Source organism: Coregonus clupeaformis, chromosome 29 (genome assembly GCF_020615455.1).
Source record: "Coregonus clupeaformis isolate EN_2021a chromosome 29, ASM2061545v1, whole genome shotgun sequence".
Lineage (NCBI taxonomy): Eukaryota > Metazoa > Chordata > Actinopteri > Salmoniformes > Salmonidae > Coregonus > Coregonus clupeaformis.
This window is the reverse complement of record NC_059220.1, coordinates 42,686,395-42,714,120: the sequence shown is the minus strand read 5'-3', so window position 1 is coordinate 42,714,120 and position 27,726 is coordinate 42,686,395. Positions and strand designations below refer to the sequence as shown.

General features: G+C 42.3%; 1 protein-coding gene across 1 annotated transcript in view; it reads left to right on the top strand.

The window, feature by feature from the left end:
• Positions 1–23,331, top strand: part of LOC121545133 (calcipressin-2) — a 52,090-nt gene extending 28,759 nt beyond the window's left edge. The window contains exons 2-4 of the mRNA XM_041855554.2: positions 8,869–9,042; positions 18,189–18,360; positions 21,603–23,331. Of these exons, the coding sequence (XP_041711488.1) occupies positions 8,869–9,042; positions 18,189–18,360; positions 21,603–21,769 (513 nt within the window). The 3' untranslated portion in view covers positions 21,770–23,331. The remainder of the gene's footprint in view (positions 1–8,868; positions 9,043–18,188; positions 18,361–21,602) is intronic.
• Positions 23,332–27,726: the final 4,395 nt, after the last annotated feature.

The following is a 27,726-nucleotide window of genomic DNA, read 5'->3' as shown; positions in this document are numbered from 1 at the left end:
ATGTAATCCGGAGACAGGTGTTTTCTCCATCTCCTTAGCTATCATACTCTAATTCCACTGATTTCAAAACTCGATCTCTCAGCATGTGCAGCCCACTCATTATCTCAGCCAATCAAGGCTAGTGGGAAAGTTGCTGTCTTTTTCTGTGGCTAAACCAACTAGGCTCGTAATTTAACAATAGTATTTGTATTTACAGATGGCATACAAGTTTGTTATTAAGGCACATGAAAGTTCACGTTCCAGAAGGCATTTTCTGCCAAAAAAGGTTTACGTTCAAATGGCTCTCCTGTGAAGTAGTGACGCGCGACATACGCACAGTTTCCTGAAACGAGTCACAAATTGTTTACTTCAAATCCAACCCTAGTAATTTAGGTACAGTATGAAAATACGACAATAAGGCTACAGGAGATGAGCATTCCAGGCAAAGAAAATTGACGTTCATTTTATTTCATTCATTTTAGAAATGTTGCTTGCGAAATGATTGCAGTTGTTCCCATAGATAGACTGTACATGGTTGCTCTATGTACCACTGACCCTGGATAAGCTATCGACTGGGCTAACACAACTAACCTTTTAGGTAAGGCTGGGCAATATGACCTATAAATCATATAGATGTTTTCAAATTTATGGCGATTCACGATATATATCTCAATTTTCTTTTAAAGTTTTCTCTAAATAAGCTTTGTCGCACAATTAAAGGTCAATACACTGCATGTAAAATTATACCTAGGTTAAATGTAAGCCTTCCCACAACCATAAGACCCACTAATAATTTAATTATTGAATCAAAAGAGTTTTACCTGCTTTTTTTCAATAATCTGGCTTTCAAGTCTGTCTATGAAAATGCCATTTTTGTTGCAAATTTAACCAGAACCATGCACAATGCACATCCACAAAAAATGAACACAGGTCTCATAAACAATCTCTCAAGCATAAGCCCACGTGCTAGTAGCTAGCTAATCTTTATATTTAAAGTCTAGCCAACTTGGATCTATTTGCTTGCTAACAAGGTAGAAGAGTTGAACTTGATGAATACACCCTCCTGCCCATCTCAACTGTTTGAACAGCATAGCCTGTTCACTTTGTTAAGATTTTGAAATCAAGTGGCTTACCTGCTTAAGAAGATGCTTATTTCTCAGAATGAGAACAAGTTGGCTATTCCTGATATAGATGCAGCTTTTATGCTCGTTGCACATTTATAAAACACCGCAATGCCGCATATGACAGAAACTGAGCATAAATGTTCCACAATCATGTTCATTGATACTCTCATTTTAGTAGGGTCTGCTCTGTTCTACATTTTGGGAGTTGAGACATAAAAAGGGTATCGTTAGAAAGGTTAAATTCTCATCTGTTGGACCAAACTTCAAATGCAAATAGCGAGTTTAAACCGCTTGTTGTGAGTGGCAGGAGGGGCTTGGTGTCTGTGTGCGAGTGTGTGCGAGTGGGAAGGTGCATAGCACAGAAGGAGCGAAGGAGACGAGACCAAAAAGACATAGAAGCGAGACCAAAAAGACATAGAACACTTGTAGTAATAAATTAAATTAAATGATTCTTTCAATACAGGTTTATGGTTCGGGCTAGGGCCCTTTAGTTCCAGTGAAGGGAAATCTTAATGCTACTGCATACAATGACATTCTAGACGATTCTGTGCTTCCAACCCGTGGCAACAGTTAGGGAAGGCCCTTTCCTGTTTCAGCATGGCAATGCCCCCGTACACAAAGCGAGGTCCATACAGAAATAGTTTGTTGATGTGGAAGAACTTGACTGGCCTGCACAGAGCCCTGAACCTCAACCCCATTGAACACCTTTGGAATGAATTGGAATGCCGACTGCAGAGCCAGGCCTATATCGCCCAACATCAGTGCCCGACCTCACTAATGTGCTTGTGGCTGAGTGGAAGCAAGTCCCTGCAGCAATGTTCCAACATCTAGTGGAAAGCCTTCCCAGAAGAGTGGAGGCTGTTATAGCAGCAAAGGGGGACCAACTCCATATTAATGCCCATGATTTTGGAATGACATGTTTGCGAGCAGGTATCCACATACGTTTGGTCTTGTAGTGTAGCTAGTAGCTAGCTAGTTAGTTATGCCTAGGTAGCTTACAAGGTTAGCTGACTTCTCAAAACAAACCTAATTGTGGCTAGCTACTTCTTGTCCCTCATGCTAGCATTTACAGGCAAATATCACTTCAGAAACGTCCAAATTAAAAATATTGATATGGCCAGCGTTGCAGAACATTTCTCCCCTTTTGCTGCAGCTTTAGCTCATCTCGAAATGACAGAGAAATGCTGTGAAAACCAGTGTGCTCGCAAACATTCTACAATATTTTGTTTTGTTATGTTGACATTTTTTGGCCTCTTCTGGTGAGCACCTTTGTAGCTACGCCCAAGCAAGGCATTTTATTTGTTTGACGTGTTGTGAGGCATCACTGATTTACACCGGGTTACGAACCCCTCTTTAGCTGATTTCTGCCATGAAACTTCCCGTTTAGCCTGGTTTTGCGGAAGCTAACCACAGCATATCAGGTGAATGGTGACAGAGCTGAAACTGATCAGGCTCACAAAACAGCCATAACTCAAGTACTGGATGAATGTAGCCTACTATAAAAGGGTTTGATATGCAACCCAATTCCAGGCCATAGTTCAACATCAGGAGGATTGTAGTATGTCCATTATGTTTTTGTGTGTGTGTTTTCCACGTGGTAGTCATGGGTGTTGATGATGGTAGTCTTGAGTTAACTGCAGGGGATTCATCACTACTCATTCAGTACAGAGGCTTTGAGTGGAAAAGTAGTCCCTATTCCAGGGGGTTGGCATGACTACAGACTGAAGGGCGGGGACAAGACACAGAAACAAAAATTGAACAATTTTCTTGGCTTAATGGAATAATTGAATGGAAAGGCCCTTGTATGGTGAGTTAAACACCAATCCGATGTGCCCCGATGGTGAACCTAGCTCTGGCTGGAAAGCAGATAAGGAAATGCACATGGTGATTGGGGAGTGCTCATCTTGAACAAGCAGCTTATTCACTTTTCCACAGCTTACGCTCTTTATCAACCTGTTACTATCAGTGTCTCATACCTTGACACTTCCATATCCCCATATCAACGCGGCACAAATGTGTATGTGTTTGACGATACCATTGGAACAAGAGGTGAATTATGTCTTATGCTCTTGTACCAATAGTAAAGTCTGACACATATGCGTACCAGTACCAATATTATTGGTATTTTAGCATTTCCATTTGAAGGAGTAATTATTATTTTGTGTGATAGTAAATGCTTCATTCATTCAATTGTGTCATTTTAGGAAAACGATGATATGTATGTGATTGAGAGCCTTTCTGTTTAGGCTGAATTCAATAACAGTTGCTCTAACCCAAAATGGCACAGCCGAGCCGACCAAAAGGAAGTCGGCACCAGTTCCTTTTCAAATGATGCCTAGAGTTTCATGGCTAGCTTTCTTCCCTCTTTCCAAAACAGGTTTGATGAGAGAGAAAGAAGTCTCCTTGATTGCTCTGTTTGTGGAGCGTGCTGTGAGAAAGCCCCTTGTATCGACTAGCCAGCCTCCAGCCTCCTGGTCTCTTCCCGGTAACTGGCACCCGACAGAGCCCATTGATTGAATTCACAGCTAAAATGACACTCTGTCCAAGCAGAGAGGGAGAGAGACAGAGAGGGATGGGGGGAGAGGGAGAGAGAGAGAGGGGAGAAAATAGAGAAAAATAGGGAGTTGGAGGAGAAAGGAGAGAAAGAAGGTGGAGAGATAGGGAGAGGAGAGAGACAGAGAAGATAGCATCTGGAGGGCTAGAAGGATTCAGATGGGAAATCTCATTTCCTCACCAAACACAACAGTGGATGGGCAGAGGAACACTATGGTTACCCCTAAGATATCTATATAGGCCTAAACTAATACCATTCTGAATGTTGACACTGAAAGATAGTGGAACTCCCTCAACAAGCTTTCTGTTGTACTAAATATGACAGACACACATCTGACCAAGAAACATTTGTATGGCCCTAATCATAATACTATATACCTTAAATACACTGAGTGTGCAAAACATTGGGAACACCTTGCTAATATTAAGTTGCACCCCCTTTTGCCCTCAGAACAGCCTCAATTAGTTTGTGCATGAACTACAAGGTGTTGAAAGCGTTCCACAGGGATGCTGGCCCGTGTTGACTCCAATGCTTCCCACAGTTATGTCAAGTTGACTGGATATCCTTTGGGTGTTGGACCATTCTTGAAACATACGGGAAACTGTTGAGCGTGAAAAACTCAGCAGTGTTGCAGTTCTTGACATGCTCAAACCAGTGCACATGACACCTACTACTATACCCCGTTCAAAGGCACTTAAAATATTTTGTCTTGCCCATTCACTCTCTGAATGGCACACATACACAATCCATGTCTCAATTGTCTCAAGGCTTAAAAATCAATAAGGGATCATAGCTTTCACCTGGATTCACCTGGTCAGTCTATGTCATGGAAAGAGCAGGTATTCCTAATGTTTTCTACACTCAGTATATATATACAGTATAAATACAAAAGTATGTGGACACCCTTCAAATTAGTGGATTTGGCTATTTCAGCCGAGCAGGTGTCCACATACTTTTGGTCATACCACTACATTACCAAAAGTATATGGACACCTGCTTGTCGAACATCTCATTCCAAAATCATAGGCAATAATATGGAGTTGGTCCCCCCTTTGCTGCTATAACAGCCTCCAGCCTTCTGGGAAGGCTTTCCACTAGATGTTGGAACAATCCTGCGGGGACTTGCTTCCATTCAGCCACAAGAGCATTAGTGAGGTCGGGCACTGATGTTGGGCGATTAGGCCTGGCTCGCAGTCTGCGTTCCAATTCTAAGGGCATCTGCTACGGGTATTGGATTGTTTGGACTGGCGGAAATGTTGGATTGTGAAATTTGAGGTTTCCAACTTTCCAGGTCACCCTCCCCTGTTGTTCACTAAGCAGAATGGAAAAGGATGGCTTTTGGAAAAAATAATAGTGTATATCAGATATATTATACAGTGGAAAGTATTCACACCCCTTGACTTTTTTCCACATTTTGTTACATTACAGCCTTATTCTAAAACTGATTAAATTGTTGTTTTTTTCTCATCGATCTACACACAATACGGGCGGCAGGTAGCTTAGTGGTTAAGAGCGTTGTAGCCAGTAACCAAGCCGCCTAGGTGAAAAATGTGTCGATGTGCCCTTGAGCAAGGCACTTAACCCTAATTGCTCCTGTAAGTCGCTCTGGATAAAAGCGTCTGCTAAATGACTAAAAAATAAATAAATATACCCTATCATGAAAAAGCAAAAACAGGTTTGTATTTTTTGGTGCACATTTGTTAAAAATATAAAAAACTATTCAGACCCTTTACTCAGTACTTTGTTGAAACACCTTTGGCAGCGATTACAGCCTCAAGTCTTAATGGTATGACGTTACAAGCTTGGAACATCTGTATTTGGGGAGTTTCTCCCATTTTCTCTGCAGATCTTCTCAAGCTCTGTCAGGTTGGATGGGGGAACGTTGCTGCACAGCTATTTTCAGGTCTCTCCAGAGATGTTCGATCGGGTTCAAGTCCGGGCTCTGTGCAGGCCAGTCAAGTTCTTCCACACCGATCTCGACAAACCATTTCTCTATGGACCTCGCTTTGTGCACGGGGGCATTGTCATGCTGAAACAGGAAAGGGCCTTTCCCAAACTGTTGCCACAAAGTTGGAAGAACAGAATCATCTAGAATGTCATTGTATGCTGTATCGTTAAGATTTCCCCTCATTGGAACTAAGGGGCCTAGCACGAACCATGAAAAACAGTCCCAGACCATTATTACTCCTTCACCAATCTTTACAGTTGGCACTATGCATTCGAGCAGGTAGCATTCTCCTGACATCTGCCAAACCCAGATTCGTCCGTCGGACTGCCAGATGGTGAAGCGTGATTCATCTCTCCAGAGAACGCGTTTCCACTGCTCCAGTCCAATGGCGGCGAACTTTACACCACTCCAGCTGACGCTTGGCATTGCGCATGGTGATCTTAGGCTTGTGTGCGGCTGCTCGGCCATGGAAATCCATTTCATGGATCTCCCGACTAACACTTCTTGTGCTGACGTTGCTTCCAGAGGCAGTTTGGAACTCGGTAGAGAGTGTTGCAACCGAGGACAGATTATTTTTTATGTGCTACGCGCTTTTAGCATTCGGTGGTCCCGTTTTGTGAGCTTGTGTTGGCCTACCACTTAGCGGCTGAGCCGCTGTTGCTCCTAGACGTTTTCACTTCACAATAACAGCACTTACAGTTGACTGGGGCAGCTCTAGCAGGGCAGAAATTTGACAAACTGAGTTGTTGGAAAGGTGGCATCCTATGACGGTGCCATGTTGAAAGTTACTGAAGCTGTTCAGTAAGGCCATTCTACTGCCAATGTTTGTCTATGAAGATTGCATGGCCGTGTGTTCGATTTTATACACCTGTCAGCAACGGGTGTGAATGAAATAGCTGAATCCACTAATTTGAAGGGGTGTCCACATACTTTTGTATATATATATAGAGTCGAGAAACTGCTTATTTTCTTCAAAAGTTCGTAATGTCACAATTTCAAAGCTACAATGCATTTGGAAAGTATTCAGACCCCTTGACTTGTTCCACATTTTGTTACGTTACAGCCTTATAAATGTATGAAATAATTTTTTTTCCCTCATCAGTCTACACACAATACCCCATAATGACAAAAGCGAAACAGGTTTTTAGAAATTTTAACAAATGTATTAATTTACATAAGTATTCAGACCCTTTGCTATGAGACTCGAAATTGTTCCATTGATTATCCTTGAGATGTTTCTACAACACAGGAGTCCACCTGTGGTAAATTCAATTGATTGGACATGATTTGGAAAGGCACACACCTGTCTATATAAGATCCCACAGTTGACAATGCATGTCAGATCAAAAACCAAGCCATGAGGTCGAAGGAATTGTCCATAGAGTGCCGATACAGGATTGTGTCGAGGCACAGATCTGGGGAAGGGTACCAAAAAAATTATGCAGCATTGAAGGTCCCCAAGAACACAGTGGCCTCCATCATTCTTAAATGGAAGAAGTTTGGAACCACAAAGACTCTTCCTAGAGCTGGCCGCCCGGCCAAACTGAGCAATCGGGGAAGAAGGGCCTTGGTCAGGGAGGTGACCAAGAACCCGATGGTCACTCTGACAGAGCTCCAGAGTTCCTCTGTGTAGATGGGAAAACCTTCCAGAAGGACAACCATCTCTGCAGCACTCCACCAATCAGGCCTTTATGGTAGAGTGGTCAGACGGAAGCCACTCCTCAGTAAAGGCACATGACAGCCCTACGGTGAAGCATGGTGGTGGCAGCATCATGCTGTGGAGATGTTTTTCAGCGGCAGGGACTGGGAGACTAGTCCGGATCGAGGCAAAGATGAACGGAGCACAGTACAGAGAGATCCTTGATGTAAACCTGCTCCAGAGCGCTCTAGACCTCAGACTGGGGGCAAAGGTTCACCTTCCAACAGGACAACGACCCTAAGCACACAGCCAAGACAACGCAGGTGTGGCTTCAGGTAAAGTCTCAATGTCCTTGAGTGGCCCAGCCAGAGCCCGGACTTGAACCCGATCGAACATCTCTGGAGAGACCTGAAAATAGCTGTGCAGCAACGTTCCCCATCCAACCTGACAGAGCTTGAGAAGATCTGCAGAGAAAATGGGAGAAACTCCCCAAATACAGATGTTCCAAGCTTGTAACGTCATACCATTAAGACTTGAGGCTGTAATCGCTGCCAAAGGTGTTTCAACAAAGTACTGAGTAAAGGGTCTGAATAGTTTTTTATATTTTTAACAAATGTGCACCAAAAATACAAACCTGTTTTTGCTTTTTTCATGATAGGGTATATTTATTTATTTTTAGTCATTTAGCAGACGCTTTTATCCAGAGCGACTTACAGGAGCAATTAGGGTTAAGTGCCTTGCTCAAGGGCACATCGACACATTTTTCACCTAGGCGGCTTGGTTACTGGCACAAGCGCTCTTAACCACTAAGCTACCTGCCGCCCGTATTGTGTGTAGATCGATGAGAAAAAAACAACAATTTAATCAGTTTTAGAATAAGGCTGTAATGTAACAAAATGTGGAAAAAGTCAAGGGGTGTGAATACTTTCCACTGTATAATATATCTGATATACACTATTATTTTTTCCAAAAGCCATCCTTTTCCATTCTGCTTAGTGAACAACAGGGGAGGGTGACCTGGAAAGTTGGAAACCTCAAATTTCACAATCCAACATTTCCGCCAGTCCAAACAATCCAATACCCGTAGCAGATGCCCTTAGAGTGCTACCACAACAGAGGACAGGCCACAAGAGAGGATCTATGACACAGGACACCCCTATTGCTCAAATGACAAGCTCATATTCTGTTTCAAATTACTGAATGATTGATTCACCCACCCTTTCCACTACTCCCCTCTCTCCCACTGTTTGTGTGCTCCCTTTGACAAATTAATAGAATATATACTTTGTCCCTTTTGTAAGAAATGGAAATGTGTTTTCAGCCTAATCTCAACCCCCACCCCAAATGCACACATTCACGTGTATCACACACAAGGCACAGGGTCAGCCACGGAGCAGCACCTATGGATGTAGAGCAGTTTATAATAATTATAATAATTGATTGCATTTATATAGCACCTTTCCAGATGTTCAAAGCCCTGTAAGGGGGGAACACACCTCTAGAGCTATGCTGCAGTGTTCTACCTTACTAACAATGACCGAAGTGCTTAATGGAGACATTTCAGGACAGGTGCAGGATCAACTCCAGTCTAAAATGGCCGCTTTTTCTTTTTTTTCTTTCCCAGGAGCGGTTCGAGGCCCTGTTCAGGATCTATGACGAGCAGACGTCCTTCCAGATGTTCAAGAGCTTCAGGCGAGTCCGCATCAGCTTCAGCACTCAGGAGGCGGCCGCCCGCGCTCGTGTCGAGCTCCACGAGACCGAGTTCAACGGGAAGCAGCTCGAGCTTTACTTTGCCCAGGTGAGTGAACTCTTCACGACCCCAGGTATTACAGAAGCCCCGTTTATACCTGGTTCTAACATGCATCCTTTGTCCTGATCTTGTCCACATTCTGATTGTGCCCACATTTTCAGACAGGTTTAGACGATTAAAAGACGCATTGTGATCTGTTTGTGTGCAGATCAGGCACACATTGTGTCTGGATATCTTACAAGTGTAGATGGATCTGGACAGTAAAACCATTTAAATCATCATTGTCCCAACTTATAAAATCATTGACAGGTGGCACCATTGACTTATGCATCAATATGTATCTTAAAATAAATAAATACATATTATTTTTGAAAGAATAGCTGTCAAATAATTTGCATACAGGGAGGGAGCAGGAAATCTGGTCACAATGCGGACACAGTGGACAGATATGAGACACATTTGTGTAGACATATTTCTGAAAATGTGGGCACAATCAGAATGAGGACAAGATCAGGACAAAGGACACTTGTTAGTCCCAGGTATAAATTAGGCTAGAGCATAGGCATTAAAACCAGCAAATAGTGATAGCGCTGACGTCATCCACGTATTCCAATGGAAAACTCCAGATGGCACATGAAGCTGGAAATATTTGAATTTGAAGTGCGCCATATTGTTGAATGGGGCTGAATGGCACCCAAAAATTGCTGAGGATCATGGTGAAAGTGGGCGTAACTAGCAAAGGATCATGGTCGGTGTAATCGTTTTCCTCCTGCCTAAGAGTCAACCTATGGCATGAGGGCGTGAGCTTCCTCGTAGCCTGCTGGCCCCTTGATTGTCAGCACGTGGTTCTGTGTGATGACAAAAAAAGTAGTCAGAAAGGATCACTATTTAACCCACAAGAGTCTAAGCTCTGTCTAAGCCGGGGTAGGGGAGTGGGGGGAGTTCTACTAAGCTATATGATTTTGAATGTAAGTATAAAAATAAAAATAAAATGATTTGGCCTTACTGCTATTAGCCAATACAAACGCATTGAATAACATATTCACTACATGGAACAACAGATAGTCCCCCACAAAAAATCAAAAGGAAGTTTGTTCTGAAGTGTATGTCCTATATCTGAGAGATATAAGCAAGATCAGGAAACGTATTATTATTATTATATATATTTTTCACATGTATTTAACCCCATCTTTTGGCACTAAACAGTCTCCATATATACAATATACAGATGAAGTCGGAAGTTTACGTACACTTAGGTTGGAGTCATTAAAACTAGTTTTTCAACCACTCCACACATTTCTTGTTAACAAAGTATAGTTTTGGCAAGTCTTTTAGGACATCTACTTTGTGCATGACACAAGTAATTTTTTCCAACAATTGTTTACAGACATATTATTTCACTTATAATTCACTGTATCACAATTCCAGTGGGTCAGAAGTTTACATACACTAAGTTGACTGTGCCTTTAAACAGCTTGGAAAATTCCAGAAAATGATGTCATGGCTTTAGAAGCTTCTGATAGGCTAATTGATATAATTTGAGTCGATTGGGGAGATGTACAGTGGGGAGAACAATTATTTGATACACTGCCGATTTTGCAGGTTTTCCTACTTACAAAGCATGTAGAGGTCTGTAATTTTTTATCATAGGTACACTTCAACTGCGAGAGACGGAATCTCACAGAAATCCAGAAAATCCCATTGTATGATTTTTAAGTAATTAATTTGCATTTTATTGCATGACATAAGTATTTGATACATCAGAAAAGCAGAACTTAATATTTGGTACAGAAACCTTTGTTTGCAATTACAGAGATCATACGTTTCCCTGTAGGTCTTGACCAGGTTTGCACATACTGCAGCAGGGATTTTGGCCCACTCCTCCATACAGACCTTCTCCAGATTCTTCAGGTTTCGGGGCTGTCACTGGGCAATACGGACTTCAGCTCCCTCCAAAGATTTTCTATTGGGTTCAGGTCTGGAGACTGGCTAGGCCACTCCAGGACCTTGAGATGCTTCTTACGGAGCCACTCCTTAGTTGCCCTGGCTGTGTGTTTCGGTTCGTTGTCATGCTGGAAGACCCAGCCACGACGCATCTTCAATGCTCTTACTGAGGAAGGAGGTTTTTGGCCAAGATCTCGCGATACATGGCCCCATCCATCCTCCCGCAATACGGTGCAGTCGTCCTGTCCCCTTTGCAGAAAAGCATCCCCAAAGAATGATGTTTCCACCTCCATGCTTCACGGTTGGGATGGTGTTCTTGGGGTTGTACTCATCCTTCTTCTTCCTCCAAACACGGCGAGTGGAGTTTAGACCAAAAAAGCTATATTTTTGTCTCATCAGACCACATGACCTTCTCCCATTCCTCCTCTGGATCATCCAGATGGTCATTGGCAAACTTCAGACGGGCCTGGACATGCGCTGGCTTGAGCAGGGGGACCTTGCGTGCGCTGCAGGATTTTAATCCATGACGGCGTAGTGTGTTACAATGGTTTTCTTTGAGACTGTGGTCCCAGCTCTCTTCAGGTCATTGACCAGGTCCTGCCGTGTAGTTCTGGGCTGATCCCTCACCTTCCTCATGATCATTGATGCCCCACGAGGTGAGATCTTGCGTGGAGCCCCAGACCGAAGGTGATTGACCGTCATCTTGAACTTCTTCCATTTTCTAATAATTGCGCTCAACAGTTGTTGCCTTCTCACCAAGCTGCTTGCCTACTGTCCTGTAGCCCATCCCAGCCTTGTGCAGGTCTATAATTTTATCCCTGATGTCCTTTCACAGCTCTCTGGTCTTGGCCATTGTGGAGAGGTTGGAGTCTGTTTGATTGAGTGTGTGGACAGGTGTCTTTTATACAGTTAACGAGTTCAAACAGGTGCAGTTAATACAGGTAATGAGTGGAGAACAGGAGGGCTTCTTAAAGAAAAACTAACAGGTCTGTGAGAGCCGGAATTCTTACTGGTTGGTAGGTGATCAAATACTTATGTCATGCAATAAAATGCAAATTAATTACTTAAAATCATACAATGTGATTTTCTGGATTTTTGTTTTAGATTCCGTCTCTCACAGTTGAAGTGTACCTATGATAAAAATTACAGACCTCTACATGCTTTGTAAGTAGGAAAACCTGCAAAATCGGCAGTGTATCAAATACTTGTTCTCCCCACTGTACCTGTGGATGTACTTCAAGGCCTACCTTCAAACTCAGTGCCTCTTTGCTTGACATCATGGGAAAATCAAAAGAAATCAGCCAAGACCTCAGAAAAAAATCTAGACCTCCACAAGTCTGGTTCATCCTTGGGAGCAATTTCCAAACTCCTGAAGGTACCACATTCATCTGTACAAACAATAGTACGTACGTATAAACACCATGGGACCGCACAGCCGTCATACCGCTCAGGAAGGAGACGCGTTCTGTCTCCTAGAGATGAACGTACTTTGGTCCGAAAAGTGCAAATCCAATCCCCAGAACAACAGCAAAGGACCTTGTGAAGATGCTGGAGGAAACAGGTACAAAGTATCTATGTCCACAGTAAAACAAGTTCTATATTGACATAACCTGAAAGGCCGCTCAGCAAGGAAGATGCCACCGCTCCAAAACCCGCCATAAAAAAGCCAAACTACGGTTTGCAACTGCACATGGGGACAAAGATCGTACTTTTTGGAGAAATGTCCTCTGGTCTGATGAAACAAAAATATAACTGTTTGGCCATAATGACCATCGTTATGTTTGGAGGAAAAAGGGAGCGGCTTGCAAGCCGAAGAACACCATCCCAACTGTGAAGGACGGGGGTGGTAGCATCATGCTGTGGGGGTGCTTTGCTGCAGGAGGGACTGGTGCACTTCACAAAATAGATGGCATCATGAGAAAGGTAAATTATGTGGATATGTTGAAGCAACATCTCAAGACATCAGTCAGGAAGTTAAAGCTTGGTCGCAAATGGGTCTTCCAAATGGACAATGACCCCAAGCATGCTTCCAAAGTTGTGGCAAAATGGCTTAAGGACAACAAAGTCAAGGTATTGGAGTGGCCATCACAAAGCCCTGACCTCAATCCTATAGAATATGTGTGGGCAGAACTGAAAAAGCGTGTGCGAGCTAGGAGGCCTACAAACCTGCCTCAGTACACCAGCTCTGTCAGGAGGAATGGGCCAAAATTCACCCAACTTATTGTGGGAAGCTTGTGGAAGGCTACCCGAAATGTTTGACCCAAGTTTAAAGACAATGCTACAATGCTACAAAATACTAATTGAATGTATGTAAACTTCTGACCCACTGGGAATGTGATGAAATAAATAAAAGCTAAAATAAATAATTCTCTCTACTATTATTCTGACATTTCACATTCTTAAAATAAAGTGGTGATCCTAACTGACCTAAGACAGGGAATTTTTACTAGGATTAAATGTCAGGAATTGTGAAAAACTGAATTTAAATGTATTAGGCTAAGGTGTATGTAAACTTCCGACTTCAACTGTATATACAAAAGTACGTGAACACCCCTTCAAATTAGTGGATTCGGCTATTTCAGCCACAGCCGTTGCTGACAGGTGTATGAAATTGAGCACACAGCCATGCAATCTCCATAGACAAACATTGGCAGTAGAATGGCCTTACTGAAGAGCTCAATGAATTTCAACATAACAATCTTATGTCCTTGGTTTGCGACACTCACTACCGAGTTCCAAACTGCCTCTGGAAGCAACGTCAGCACAAGAACAGTTCGTCGGGAACTTCATGAAATGGGTTTCCATGGCCGAGCAGCAGTAAAGCTCGCCATCATTGGACTCTGGAGCAGTCCGACAGACGAATCTGGGTTTGGCGAATGCCAGGAGAACAATACCTGCCTGAATGCATAGTGCCAACTGTAAAGTTTGGTGGTCGGGCTGTTTTTCATGGTTCGGGCTAGGCCCCTTAGTTTCAGTGAAATAAATCTTAACGCTACAGCATACAATGACATTCTAGACGATTCTGTGCTTCCAACTTTGTGGCAACAGTTAGGGGAAGGCCCTTTCCTGTTTCAGCATGACAATGTCACCGTGCACAAAGCAAGGTCCATACAGAAATTATTTGTCGAGATCAGTGTGGAAGAACTTGACTGGCCTGCACAGAGCCCTGACTTCAACCCTATCGAACACTTTGGGATGAATTGGAACGCCGACTGTGAGCCAGGCCTAATCACCCTACATCAGTGCCCGACTTCACTAATGCTCTTGTGGCTGAATGTTAGCAAGTCCCCGCAGCAATGTTCCAACATCTAGTGGAAAGCCTTCCCAGAAGAGTGGAGGCTGTTATAGCAGCAAAGGGGGGACCAATTCCATATTAATTCCCATGATTTTGGAATGAGATGTTCGACAAGCAGGTGTCCCCATACTTTTGGTAATGTAGTGTACTTCTGTAAATCTTTTCAACTGGTACCGGGGGACCTTCATACGAGTGTTTTTGAGGAAAACAACTGACATGTATGTGTTCGTGAGAGTCTCACCTTATCACAGAGGGTTCATATTAGTGTGTAGCCCAAACTGTTCGGACACTACAGACAGAAGTTGGCAGATCGGCTGTACCGACTTCAGACGAGTCCTAAGACGATTGTGGGGGTCATAGAGCAAAACGGAGCACACCATCATGTTCGTGAGAGTCTTCCCGTTCAATAGAGTGGCCATAATAGTTTGTAGCCCAAACCGTTCCAGATGCTACAGATGATTTTGTGAGAAGACCGATCTTCGGGATAACTCATGGTCTGACCGCCCTAGCTCTGTCAGCTTTCACCGCAGATGCGGAAGTGTGACTCATCCAATGCAAAAAAACAGATATCTCTAGCTTCAACTGACATATTTGTATGGGGATTTTTGTATTATAAATGCAACATGTAAAGTGTTGGTCCCATTTTTTATGAGCTGAAATAAAAGATCCCAGAAATGTTTCCATACACACAAAAAGCTTATTTCTCTGAAAATGTGTGGACAAATATGTTTACATCCCTGTTAGTGAGCATTTCTCCTTTGCCAAGATAATCCATCCACCAGGTGTGGCATATCAAGAAGTTGATTAAACAGCATGATCATTACACAGGTGCACCTTGTGCTGGGGACAATAAAAGACCACTCTACAATGTGCAGTTTTGTCACAACACAATACCACAGACGTCTCAAGTTTTGAGGGAGCGTGCAATTGGCATGCTGACTGCAGGAATGTCCACCAGAGCTGTTGCCAGATAATTGAATGTTCATTTCTCTACCATAAGCCGCCTCGAACGTAGTTTTAGAGAATTTGGCAGTATGTCCAACTGGCCTCACAACCGCAGACCACGTGTAACCACGCCAGCCCAGGACCTCCACATCTGGCTTCTTCACCTGCGGGATAGTCTGAGACCAACCACCAGGACAGCTGATGAAACTGGGGGCCTGCACTTACATTTTACACTTTAGTCATTTAGCAGACGCTCTTATCCAGAGCGACTTATAGGAGCAATTAGGGTTGAGATTTTTCACCTAGTCGGCTCAGGGATTCTTACCAGCGACCTTTTGGTTACTGGCCCAGCGCTCTTAACCGCTAGGCTACCTGCCACACGTCAGTACAGTGTATCCTCAGGTACATACTTTACTTTACTGTACTCTCCAACGGTGTGTGAGGAAGTGATTTGCTCATCCCAAACGTTCACACCGTCCATGGCCCCGACAACAAAAACAGTACACTCTGCTATAGTGAATGCGCTTTCTGTAATTATTGTAATCAACTGCTTATAGTGATCAAATCGTCCAGAACAAATGTGATCACTATATGTGGAGTGCAACGTACTTTGAAGACAGAGCCGGCACATGCCATTGGCAGCTGCTCCCATGAAGTACTTTCTTTTCACTGGTACCACAAGAGAGACGTTTCAGCTGCAGGATACAAGGCACATAGCCTTGTGGTGCAGGTTGAATCAAAGCACTCGTGAGTAGCATACTCTTATTTCTATACTGTACTGTCCCCATTGAGAATGTAGTGGCCTCTGGGCTAGACCTGACCTCGTCCTCCACTCACAATGCGTTCAGGTCCCTCAGTCTGAGCTTTTTCTGAAGCGTTGTCATGAATTCTTCATTTTTTCCCTTTTGGGTCATTTCAAGTGTGTGTGTCTTTGTATGTATCTCTACAGGCGTTGTGTATGTTTGTGTGTATGTGTGCGTGCGTGTGTTCTGTGTTTGTGCGTGCGTGTGTGTTTTGTGTTTGCGTGTGCGTGCGTGTGGGCAGGCGTGCATCTTTGTGTGTATTATGTGTGTGTGTGTATTACAGTGAGGGGAAAAAGTATTTGATCCCCTGCTGATTTTGTACGTTTGCCCACTGACAAAGACATGATCAGTCATCATTTTAATGGTAGGTTTATTTGAACAGTTAGAACAGAATAACAACAAAAAAATCCAGAAAAACACATGTCAAAATGATGAAAATTACAGGCCTCTCTCATCTTTTTAAGTGGGAGAACTTGCACAATTGGTGGGTGACTAAATACTTTTTTTCCCAACTGTATTTCCCTCATTAAAATGCAAATCAATTTATAACATTTTTGAAATTTGTTTTTCTGGATTTTTTTGTTGTTATTCTGTCTCTCACTATTCAAATAAACCTACCATTACAATTATAGACTGATCATTTCTTTGTCAGTGGGCAAACATACAAAATCAGCAGGGGATCAAATACTTTTTTCCCTCACTGTATGTGTGTGTTTGTGTATGTGTGTGTGTGTGTGTGTGTGTGTGTGTGTGTGTGTGTGTGTGTGTGTGTGTGTGTGTGTGTGTGTGTGTGTGTGTGTGTGTGTGTGTGTGTGTGTGTGTGTGGCTAATGCCTATGCTCCGTGGTTGTGCTTGTGTTTATTCTGAGTGTGTGTTCTACATGGGTGGGCTCCTTAGGGGACTAACCAAGGTGTTGGGGATGGGAATTTGATATTTCTTTACTGTTCGAGTTCTCGCATTATTTATTGTTTTGTACTCGAGTACTCTTAATAAAAATAAAAATAACACATTTTAGTTTCCGCACTGCAAATAGTGCGCAACTATGCCTAATTTATCATAAACATTACAGATAACAAATCCTAATTGCTAAACTGCCCCATATATATTCAGTCAATAAAAAAGCAAGTGCCATTTAAGATTAATTTATTACAAACGTAATATCAACTGGTTATATTGTATAGTGAAACACAATCTTCAAAAAGGCAGTAAACCTCAGCAGTGGCGCTTGCTTGTAGAAGCCTAGGGCTGTGCAATGGCATAGCCTTGTTTTGTTAATTTAGCAGACAAGACATACCTATTTTATAGTTTAAAAAAACATAATGTAATATAACAGAATAAAAGAGAACAGAATCTGTCTATGGGTTATAGCCTAGGCTACCTATTCTAAATGGCACTAGCAGTTGGCAAAGTAGCCTAAGTGGAAAATAGACGGGAAGCAATTATTCCAAAACTGCAGCTCATTGTTGGAACACATATTTTCCTACTTCAATCAACCAGTCCATTTTGAATTTGTGATAAAACTGTTGTCATTTGGCAAGGAATGTAACCTGTGTATCCCATCAGTTAGATACATTTCTATAGGCATTTATTTCTGTAGGCCTAACGGGAGCTTGTGTGCGCACTCAGCACACGTGTGTAGAGGGAGCGGTCGGAACGCAATTGAGTGAATGAGAAATGTAGGGGAAAGGGAATTTAGGGAGAAGAATTATCTGATGCTTGGCTTGGTTTCTTTTTTGTTGTGCCCCGCAAATGCACATATACCAATGAAACACTAGAGTCAAAGCAAATTAACGTTGGCTTCAAGGCAAAATGTCATTTTTTCGGGCAGCCACAAAGCACATTCCACCAAATAATAGTACAGTATTTGAAAAGAAAAAGTGATATCTTGTTAAAGATCGAGCTTTGACGTCCATTCGAGTACTCGATTACTCATTCCCATCCCTACAAGGGGTGTGTGTATTGTATTATATAGATATGATCCAGTACAAAGTGTTCAGTCCAGGGAGCCAACAGGAACAGAGCACAGTGTACTTCCTATACAACAGCAGCCGGGGTGTATTCATTAATGCACACCGTAGCATTAATGTTTTCTACTTTAATGTTTTCAGCATTGCAATGTTTTCAACATTTTCCATGATGTGTCCAAATGAACATGATCCGTTCTGACATGCCCCCCTGTCTCCTCTCCTCCTCTCCCCCCTCTATAGGTTCAGAACTCTGGGGAGGACATAGACAAGTCGTATCTGGCGCCTCCCGCGCCCGTCAAACAGTTCGTAATTTCGCCCCCAGCCTCGCCGGACGTGGGCTGGAGCCAGAGTGAAGACGCAACGCCTGTCATCAACTACGACCTGCTGTGTGCTGTGGCCAAGCTGGGCCCAGGTCAGTATACACACACCCTACACACACTCTTGCACACACACACACATATAAATACATATATAGACACATACACATAGGCGCATACACACACAAACACGCATACACACACACACGTACTTACGTACGTACACACACATACACACAATTTTGCAAGCACACACACACTCTACACTCTTAGAAACATTTACTAAAATTGTTAACTGAACTGAGCTCATCAGCTTTATCTGCTGTGGTATCGTGAGAATCATAGGATAACAGTAAGGTCACAAAAAGGGCACCAATTAGCATACAAGCATAAAATTGCTTTGTGCAGCATGCTGGATGGTTGTCTAAGTATGAATGTACATCAGAAAAAGAGATTAGCCTCCCGAGTGGCGCAGCGCTAGAGGTGTCACTACAGAACCGGGTTTGATCCTAGGCTGTGTCGCAGCCGGCCGCGACCGGGAGACCCATGAGGCGGCGCACAATTTGCCCAGCGCGGTCCGGGTTAGGGGAGGGTTTGGCCGGCTGGGATGTCCTTGTCCCATCGCGCTCTAGCGACTCCTTGTGGCGGGCCGGGTGCATGCACGTTGACTTGGGTCGCCAGCTGTATGGTGTTTCCTCCAACACATTGGTGCGGCTGGCTTCCGGGTTAAGCGAGCAGTGTGTCAAGAAGCAGTGCGGCTTAGCGGGGTCGTGTTTCAGAAGACGCATGGCTCTCGACCTTCGCCTCTCCCGAGTCCGTACGGGAGTTGCAGCGATGGGACAAGACTGTAACTACCAATTGGATATCACAAAAAAGGGGTAAAAAGTACAACAACAAAAAATATATATATATGGATGCCTCTCTCTTATGGCATCCATACTTCTCTGTCTGTCTGTCTGAGTTAAGGGCTAGCGTTTGCAGACAGACGGTGACCTTTGAGAAATGCCTGCCACAAACAGGGAGTAATGACACCTGTGTTGGAGTAATGACACCTGTGTTGGAGTAATAACACCTGTGTTGGAGTAATAACACCTGTGTTGGAGTAATAACACCTGTGTTGGAGTAATGACACCTGTGTTATTTCTACTGGGGACAGGTCAGGAGGGTCACATGGTTTACTAGGTCACCAAGCTTCCAGGATGCTTCGCTGTGTCATTAGGACTGAGCGTCCCAATAATATGTCCTTTCTCCTGATGTGTGCACTCATACAAAACCAATGTAAAAACATTGGGCTAGGGGGAGTTCCCCCTGTAATTCTTACACCAGTTATTTCCTTCTAAATCCATGAACGGGAAGCAACCATTGCACACTTCAGGAGAAAGGACAGATTCATTGTTTATGATGGTAAAGACCCTTGTCATCTGTAAAAAGGAGACCCTCCTAAGATATATAGACTTAACGGAAGACGCGGTATGATGGTAGTCAGTTACACCATAATATGTTTTCAGTAGGCCCACGTGACCTGATCAAGAAAAACTCCTGGCCAGTAGTCAGGAAAAGGTCTGGTCCCTAGTTATGTTATAGATGTGTGTTCTTCACCTTACAGGGTGTGTGATAAGTTTTAGTGTGTGAAGTGTCTCGACATCCAGACATCAGAACATGCAGTACCATTTTGAGTGCTTCTCTTGTAGTCTACCAGGGAACATCAAGGGCAGTCAAAATAGATATAGCCAATGCCATTTAGCCTTGCCTCTGACACTGTTTAATCTCATATGCACCACCACCCCCTCTAATGCATTACAAGAACAATCATGATTCCTACATTACATGATTTACCATGTTGCAGCCCAGACCACCGCTGCACTCACTGTTACTATGGTAACAGGAGGAGGCATCAGGAAATAGAGCTGGTGCTTGCTTGGGCTTCTTTAGCCTGCCTCGAAATCAGATTAGTGCTTTGCTGCAGTGTGGCGCCCTAGCACTCTCTGCTGGCCGCCTGTGGTAGTGACCTTCCCGAGACAAAATAGGGCCTTGTTTTTCCTGTCAGACAGTGGTGTGGGAAACCTCTTATCACCTTTCCCTCCGCTCTGTCTGGTCTCCATGGCAACCATGATACAATCTGTGTGCGTATTTCAGGGCGGAAGTGATGTGGGCATTTGTGTAGTTGCCTAACCCTGGGATCGAAACAGCACCAACTAGTCCCAGTTGGTATTAAATAGAACATTGCGGCCCCACCCGCCTATGGGGTAAACAACCTGTGGTTACCTTGGTTACCCAATTGGTTTACATTCACATTGAACAACCCAGCTGCTTTTCGGCATGTTTTGTGATTTCTGTATAGCAAAAGATCGACGACGAAGTTGGCTCTTGGGAAAGAATGTTTGTGTTCCCCAATTTGTGGGCGTGGTTGAGTGGAATTCCTTCTTATGAAACGAATACCGAAGTATATAAAATCTTGTTATCTGTGATATTCCACCTCTATTTGATATATTATACTGGCTGTATATTTTAGGAATTGTATAACGTTAGTAACATTTAATCCATGCCATATAACATTTATGACGTGTTATATATTCTCTAGTAGCCAATTCTCTAGCATTGCAGTTGTTTGGCACATGATAGCAACAGACAGTGTGATCCTATCCTATCCTGCAGTACATTTCATTAGGCTGCAGCCAGCCAGTGTTGTAACAGCTGATAACATTGGCCATCAGGTACCACCAGCCATCGCAGGGGAGGTTCCCTCTGTCAGCTAGGTTAGGCTAACATGTAGTCCATAGTGCCAGAGGAGCCATTTTATCCTGCATCTTAGCTTAGCGGTTAGCACTGTTATTTCTGACACCCTTTTGGGACCCATGTAGAACCCTCTCTGGAAAGGGTTCTACATGGACCCCTGTAGTGTTCTACCTGGAACCAAAAGGGGTTCTTCAAAGGGTTCTCTTATGGGGACAGCCGAAGATCCCTTTCAGGTTCAAAATAGCACCCTTTTTCTAAGAGTGTATGGTAGGTTTGGATCTGATCTTGGATCTGTTCCTGGAGTCGGTTGACTCGCTTCAATCTGCTTCAATGGGAGATCCGACTTTCAGGGGCTCATTTAATCAAGAGATTGAAACTGGAATACTGATGTAGGCCTGTTGATGCATGTGTGGCACTGTAAAGGCAAATCAAGTCTCGTGTGTTAAAGTCTTTATCTCTCTCTCTCACTCTCTCTCTCTCTCTCTCTCTCGATCTCCCTGCCTTCTTTCTCCACCTCTTTCTACACCCTTAATCTCCCTTTCTCTCCCTCCCTGTCTCCCTCCTTCCCCCCTCCATCCCTCCCTCCCCCCTCCCTCTCTAGGGGAGAATTATGAGCTGCACGCGGGCACAGAGTCGACCCCCAGCGTTGTAGTGCATGTGTGCGACAGCGACGCCGAAGACGACAACAGCGCCGAAGCGCGTCCCAAGCAGAAACAGCAGATCGTCCAAACCCGGCACCCCGACGGACCGCCGGAAGTCCTCAACTAGGACCCTTCACTCCGGACCCCACTCCTACGACCCCAACACACACGCACCTAGCCCTGTCTTCTCTGTCTCTGCACTCGCAGAGCACAACGAGACAACGCCCCTCATTTCAGTTCAACCAAAAACAAACAAACAACAAACATTTAGTGGTGTTTGTGGACGGAGCATGGCTATTGGATGGAATGAGGCGGCCTGGCCTGGCCTGTATGGATGATGGAGGATGGATGAGATTCAAACACACACTCATCACACTCAAAGGAAAGGGAGGGAGGGATAACGGAACCCTTGACCCTTACTCAGCCAGGGGTGGTAATGTAACACCTTGAGCAGGCACACTGTCATAGAATCATCCACTCAGCTCTCATATGTACTAGTATTATAGTAGTTCCGCTAGTCTGACCTCTCCTTCTTCTTTCCTTCTTAATGTCATTGGTTAGTTGTGTGCATTGGACTTCGGGGACATGCAATACCTCCGGAGAGAGATTTTGGTTGTTACATCTGTTCTTCTTCTGCTCTTTTATCATATCAGCTGATTGGTTGTTTCTGCCATCACAGAATCAGGATTGATTGTCTGGTATTCCTCTTGTCTGCATGTATGAGTTTATATGAGAAAAATACTTACTACAGAGACTAAAATACTAAACTACTGTATGAAGCAAAGGAACCTATTGAGGTCACACACTACATAGCAAAAGGTCGCCATGTGGTAACAACAAAGTTGTGGTGGTGTTTGCATTTTATTTTTTTGTTCTGCTTCTGTCCCTTTTTATCAGAGATGTGTCTGTTGGTTTTTGCTGAACTAGATGTGTATTCTTCCTCTTAACATGTATTTGATACCACAAACAATCTGTTTTTTTGCATGCTTACTATAGTCGGCAGCTGAGGCATTTTATACTGGTCGAGACGACAGGGAAATGGAATGACGCTTTTGACGGCATGCATATCTATAGTTTTATAGTGTCAGGTGAGAGGGGAAAGGCTGGCTGAGCAAGAAATAAGAAAGAAACCTTTACAGTGTGAGTAAAGGCCTAAGAGTAGGGCTTTAGGATAGGAGTAAAAGCTAGCAGTTATCTTCGAGAGTGTTGATGTTTTTTCAGGGGGCATTTTAATGATTCCCATCTTTCCGGTAATGGTTTTTGTTTCTTGTTATGATATCAACCCACTTTATATATATGTCTGTTTTTCTTCTTCTGAAACCTATATTGCTTGTTTTGCACTGAACATCTCTAGATCTCTGGAGCTACACTGAAGGAATGTCCTGAATTTCTTCTGTCAGCTCTTAAGAGTTTAAGGCTGCTTCTTAGTTCTTGCTGTAAATAGCTGAATAGTCAGTAGGTGGAAATAGTCCATTAGGTTTTAATGATTGACATTAAGCGTTGCTGAGAAAGTGAAAATGAATTAGCCTCCTTGCCTCTGGAGATATCAACCAAAGCCTTCGTCTCACCTTGCAGTCACAACACAAATCATTGGAAACTCAAGAAACTAAAGAGAAAGTATTGATTTTATTCACTCCAATTTGGAAAACTGCTGCATTCACAGTTGTTACTTTGTTCACCCCCCCCCAAAAAAAAGAAAGGGATTCCCAACTCCTAAATAAATCAATTAAGTGTGCTTTTAACCATTCATTGTAATCTTATCCTAATTATTTTAGGAGTAACTATTTCTAGAATGTTAGATCTTTCTCCCCACTATGCACCTTGAATAAAAAAAATACATGATGCCAAGTGTCTGTCATTACAATGATTTCATGCCATAAAAAGTCCTTATGTTTTAGTTTTGTCACAGAAACCTATTCCATATAGTGAGACTGTTGAATACAGACTATTCCATGTTGAGTCCTTGATTTTATTTCCATCCTGAAGAGGTGTTTTGAATCTAGTCATTTTTTATAAAATAAAAGCCCAACCATTGAGGTGGAGTGTTCAAGTGTTCAATACAGTACATTTGGCCTCAGTGGTGAACGTAAACCTTATCCGTGTTAGAAAGCATTAAAAATGACTTATTTTTTGCTCATATTTGTAAACAGAAGATAGTCTTTTTGCATGCGAGCACTTTGTCTGTATTTTTATTTTCTCCTTGTAGATGCAGTCTTGCTAGAGAGAACGTTCTACATCTACAGTATTTTTATTCTGTTCTTTTTTTAATCTTCTGATTTTCAAGATGAACACCTGGGTAGCCTTCTCACCAGCAGAGCAGTGTCCAACGCTCAGATTATCTGAATTCCACCTCTCGCTAATGGGGTTTTGAAGGCTCGGAATCCTTTGGATATAAGTGTACTACTGAATAGGTGTGGAAGGAAGAACAGGGAAACGTGTCTTTTGACAGGATAGATGGTTGCAACCACAGAACAAATGTGTGTTTTTGTTACAGTGTTTGTATCTGGAACATACTTCCATGTGCAAGCGTTGGCCTTTCAGAGGTGACTTCTAAAAACGAAGCCGCCAGCAAGTGTTGAAACGCACCATAATGGCATAGGCAGTTTTCAGTTGTGCTGACTGGTGAAAATATTGATGATTGATGACAATGATTATGATTATGTTGATGATGCTTATCTGATGTTTTTTACTGTCTTTGAAACTGGGTGCATTTTTGGTCACAGTTGAAAAGAGAAAACGTATATTTATGTATATATGCCAAGTGTTTTTGTTGCCGAGACCAGTTCCAGTGTGCATAAAAAAACTGTGGCTTCTACTTTTATGTTGATGCTCGATCAAATCAATTCTCATTGCGTCGTGTTGAAAATGGACTCAGTTTGAATGTTTTTTTGGAAAGTCTACAATACAAAAAGGTCAATACCTTCCGTTATTGTTCTATACTGTTCTGTTGAAATATGAATATTGTGTCTTGTACTGTAGTTATCCAAAAAACAAAGTAGCAGTCAAGCAATAATTTACAGTTATATACTGGTATCTGTATTTCATGTTATGTACTAATTTCCAGAGTGGTTTTCTCTGACTGTTACAACAGTACTTGCTTATCTGTGTAGTATGATTGTCATTCGTTTCACATAGAGAAATATATAAATAACTATTCATAAAGAAGTTTGGAGTTGGTGTGTTTTTTAAGTTCCGCTATGATCTGTTTTTTCCTTTTGCCCTGAATGTATTTTCAAATATATTACATATACTATACTTGTACTATATACTACCAGTGTTGGAAAAAGTACCCAATTGTCATACTTGAGTAAAAGTAAAGATATCTTAATAGAAAATGATTTCAAGTAAAAATGAAAGTCACCCAGTAAAATACTACTTGAGTAAAAGTCTAAAAGTATTTGGTTTTAAATATACTTAAGTTTAAAAGTAAATTTAATTGCTAGAATATACTTATGTATCAAAAATAAAAGTATAAATAATTTCAAATTCCTTATATTAAGCAAACCAGACGGCATAATTGTATTTCTTTTTTTATTTACGGATAGCCAGGGGCATACTCCAACACTCAGACATAATTTACAAACAAAGCATTAGTGTTTAGTGAGTACGCCAGATCAGAGGCAGTAGAGATGACCAGGGATGTTCTCTTGATAACTGTGAATTGGACCATTTTCCTGTCCTGCTAAGCATTCAAAATGTAACAAGTACTTTTGGGTGTCAGGGAATATGTATAGGGTGAAAAGTACATTATTTTCTTTAGGAATGTAGTGTAGTAAAAGTAAAAGTTGTCAAAAATATAAACAGTAAAGTACAGATACCCCAAGAAACGACTTAAGTAGTACTTTAAAGTATTTTTACTTAAGTACTTTACACCACTGTATACTACTAAACTATAGTACTACTGCAAATATACTGCTACAAGTATAGCGTGAAAGATGGATCTCATTTCATGTATTGAACCAGTAGCTGTAGCAGACAGTCAACAGTGCCAGTCATTATCTTGATTGAAGGTCAATATCGTCATGGTCAACCTTTTCAATCGCTTTCATACTTAATAGTTAGTTACCCCGTTACCTGAATTTCTTTTCTAAAGTGACAGAATTCTCAATTGATTGATTCCTGTAAGCTGAACATAAAAAATTATTTAGCACTGCGGTGCAGTGTCTGGTAGAACTATCCGGATGACTCAGTCTTTTTAAACCTTATTGTATCAACACTGTCATGCATGAAAAGGGACCCTTTTTAGATTCAATTCATCATCAGATACATTTTCCAACTCATTTGTCAAAAAGGGTTTTCACAGATGCTCACTCACAGGAAGAAATATGAATGTAAACAAATATGTCCTAATTGTTACATGTAATAGGTATGATTGGTCTGGCTAGTGTTCTTAATCGTGAATGCTGCTTTAACCCATATTTCACATAAATCTATCGACCTACAGTACCAGTAAAAAGTTTGGACACACCAACTCATTCCAGGGTTTTTCTTTATTTCTACTATTTTCTACATTGTAGAATAATAGTGAAGACATCAAAACTATGAAATAACACATATGGAATCATGTAGTAACCAAACAATTATTAAACAAATCAAAATATATTTTATATTTGAGATTCTTCAAAGTAGCCACCCTTTGCCTTGATGGCAGCTTTGCACACTCTTGGCATTCTCTCAACCAGCTTCATGAGGTAGTCATCTGGAATGCATTTCAATTAACAGGTGTGCCTTGTTAAAAGTTAATTTGTGGAATTTCTTTCCTTCTTAATGAGTTTGAGCCAATCAGTTGTGTTGTGACAAGGTAGGGATGGTATACAGAAGATAGCCCTATTTGGTAAAAGACCAAATCCATATTATGTCAAGAACAGCTCAAATAAGCAAAGAGAAACGACAGTCCATCATTACTTTAAGACATGAAGGTCAGTCAATACTGAACATTTCAAGAACTTTGAACGTTTCTTCAAGTGCAGTCAAAAAAAACATCACGCGCTATGATGAAACTGGCTCTCATGAGGACCGCCACAGGAAAGGGAGACCCAGAGTTACCTCTGCTGCAGAGGATAAGTTCATTAGAGTTAACTGCACCTCAGATTGCAGCCCAAATAAATGCTTCACAGAGTTCAAGTAACAGACACATCTCAACATCAACTACTCAGAGGAGGCTGCATGAATCAGGCCTTCATGGTCGAATTGCTGCAAAGAAACCACTATTAAAGGACAACAATAAGAAGAAGATACTTGCTTGGGCCAAGAAACACAAGCAATGTACATTAGACCGTGGAAATCTGTCCTTTGGTCTGATGAGTCCAAATTTGAGATTTCTGGTTCCAACTGCCGTGTCTTTGTGAGACGCAGAGTAGGTGAACGGATGATCTCCGCATGTGTGGTTCCCACCATGAAGCATGGAGGAGGAGGTGTGATGGTGTGGGGGTGCTTTGCTGGTGACACTGTCTGTGATTTATTTAAAATTCAAGGCACACTTAACCAGCATGGCTACCACAGTATTCTGCAGCGATACGCCATCCCATCTGGTTTGCGCTTAGTGGGACTATCATTTGTTTTTTAACAGGACAATGACCCAACACACCTCCAGGCTGTGTAAGGTCTATTTGACCAAGAAGGAGAGTGATGAAGTGCTGCATCAGATGACCTGGCCTCCACAATCACCGACCTCAACCCAATTGAGATGGTTTGGGATGAGTTGGACCGCAGAGTGAAGGAAAAGCAGCCAACAAGTGCTCAGCATATGTGGGAACTCCTTTAAGACTGTTGGAAAAGCATTCCAGGTGAAGCTGGTTGAGAGAATGCCAAGAGTGTGCGAAGCTGTCATCAAGGCAAAGAGTGGCTACTTTGAAGAATCTCAAATATAAAATATATTTTGATTTGTTTAACAAGTTTTTGGTTACTACATGGTTCCATGTGTGTTATTTCATAGTTTTGATGTCTTCACTATTATTCTACAATGTAGAAAATAATAAAAAATAAAGAAAAACCCTTGAATGAGTAGGTGTGTCCAAAACTTATCAATGGTATTTTATGTTTAATCAAAAGCATAAAATGCTGCTAAAAGCTATACGGGTTGCA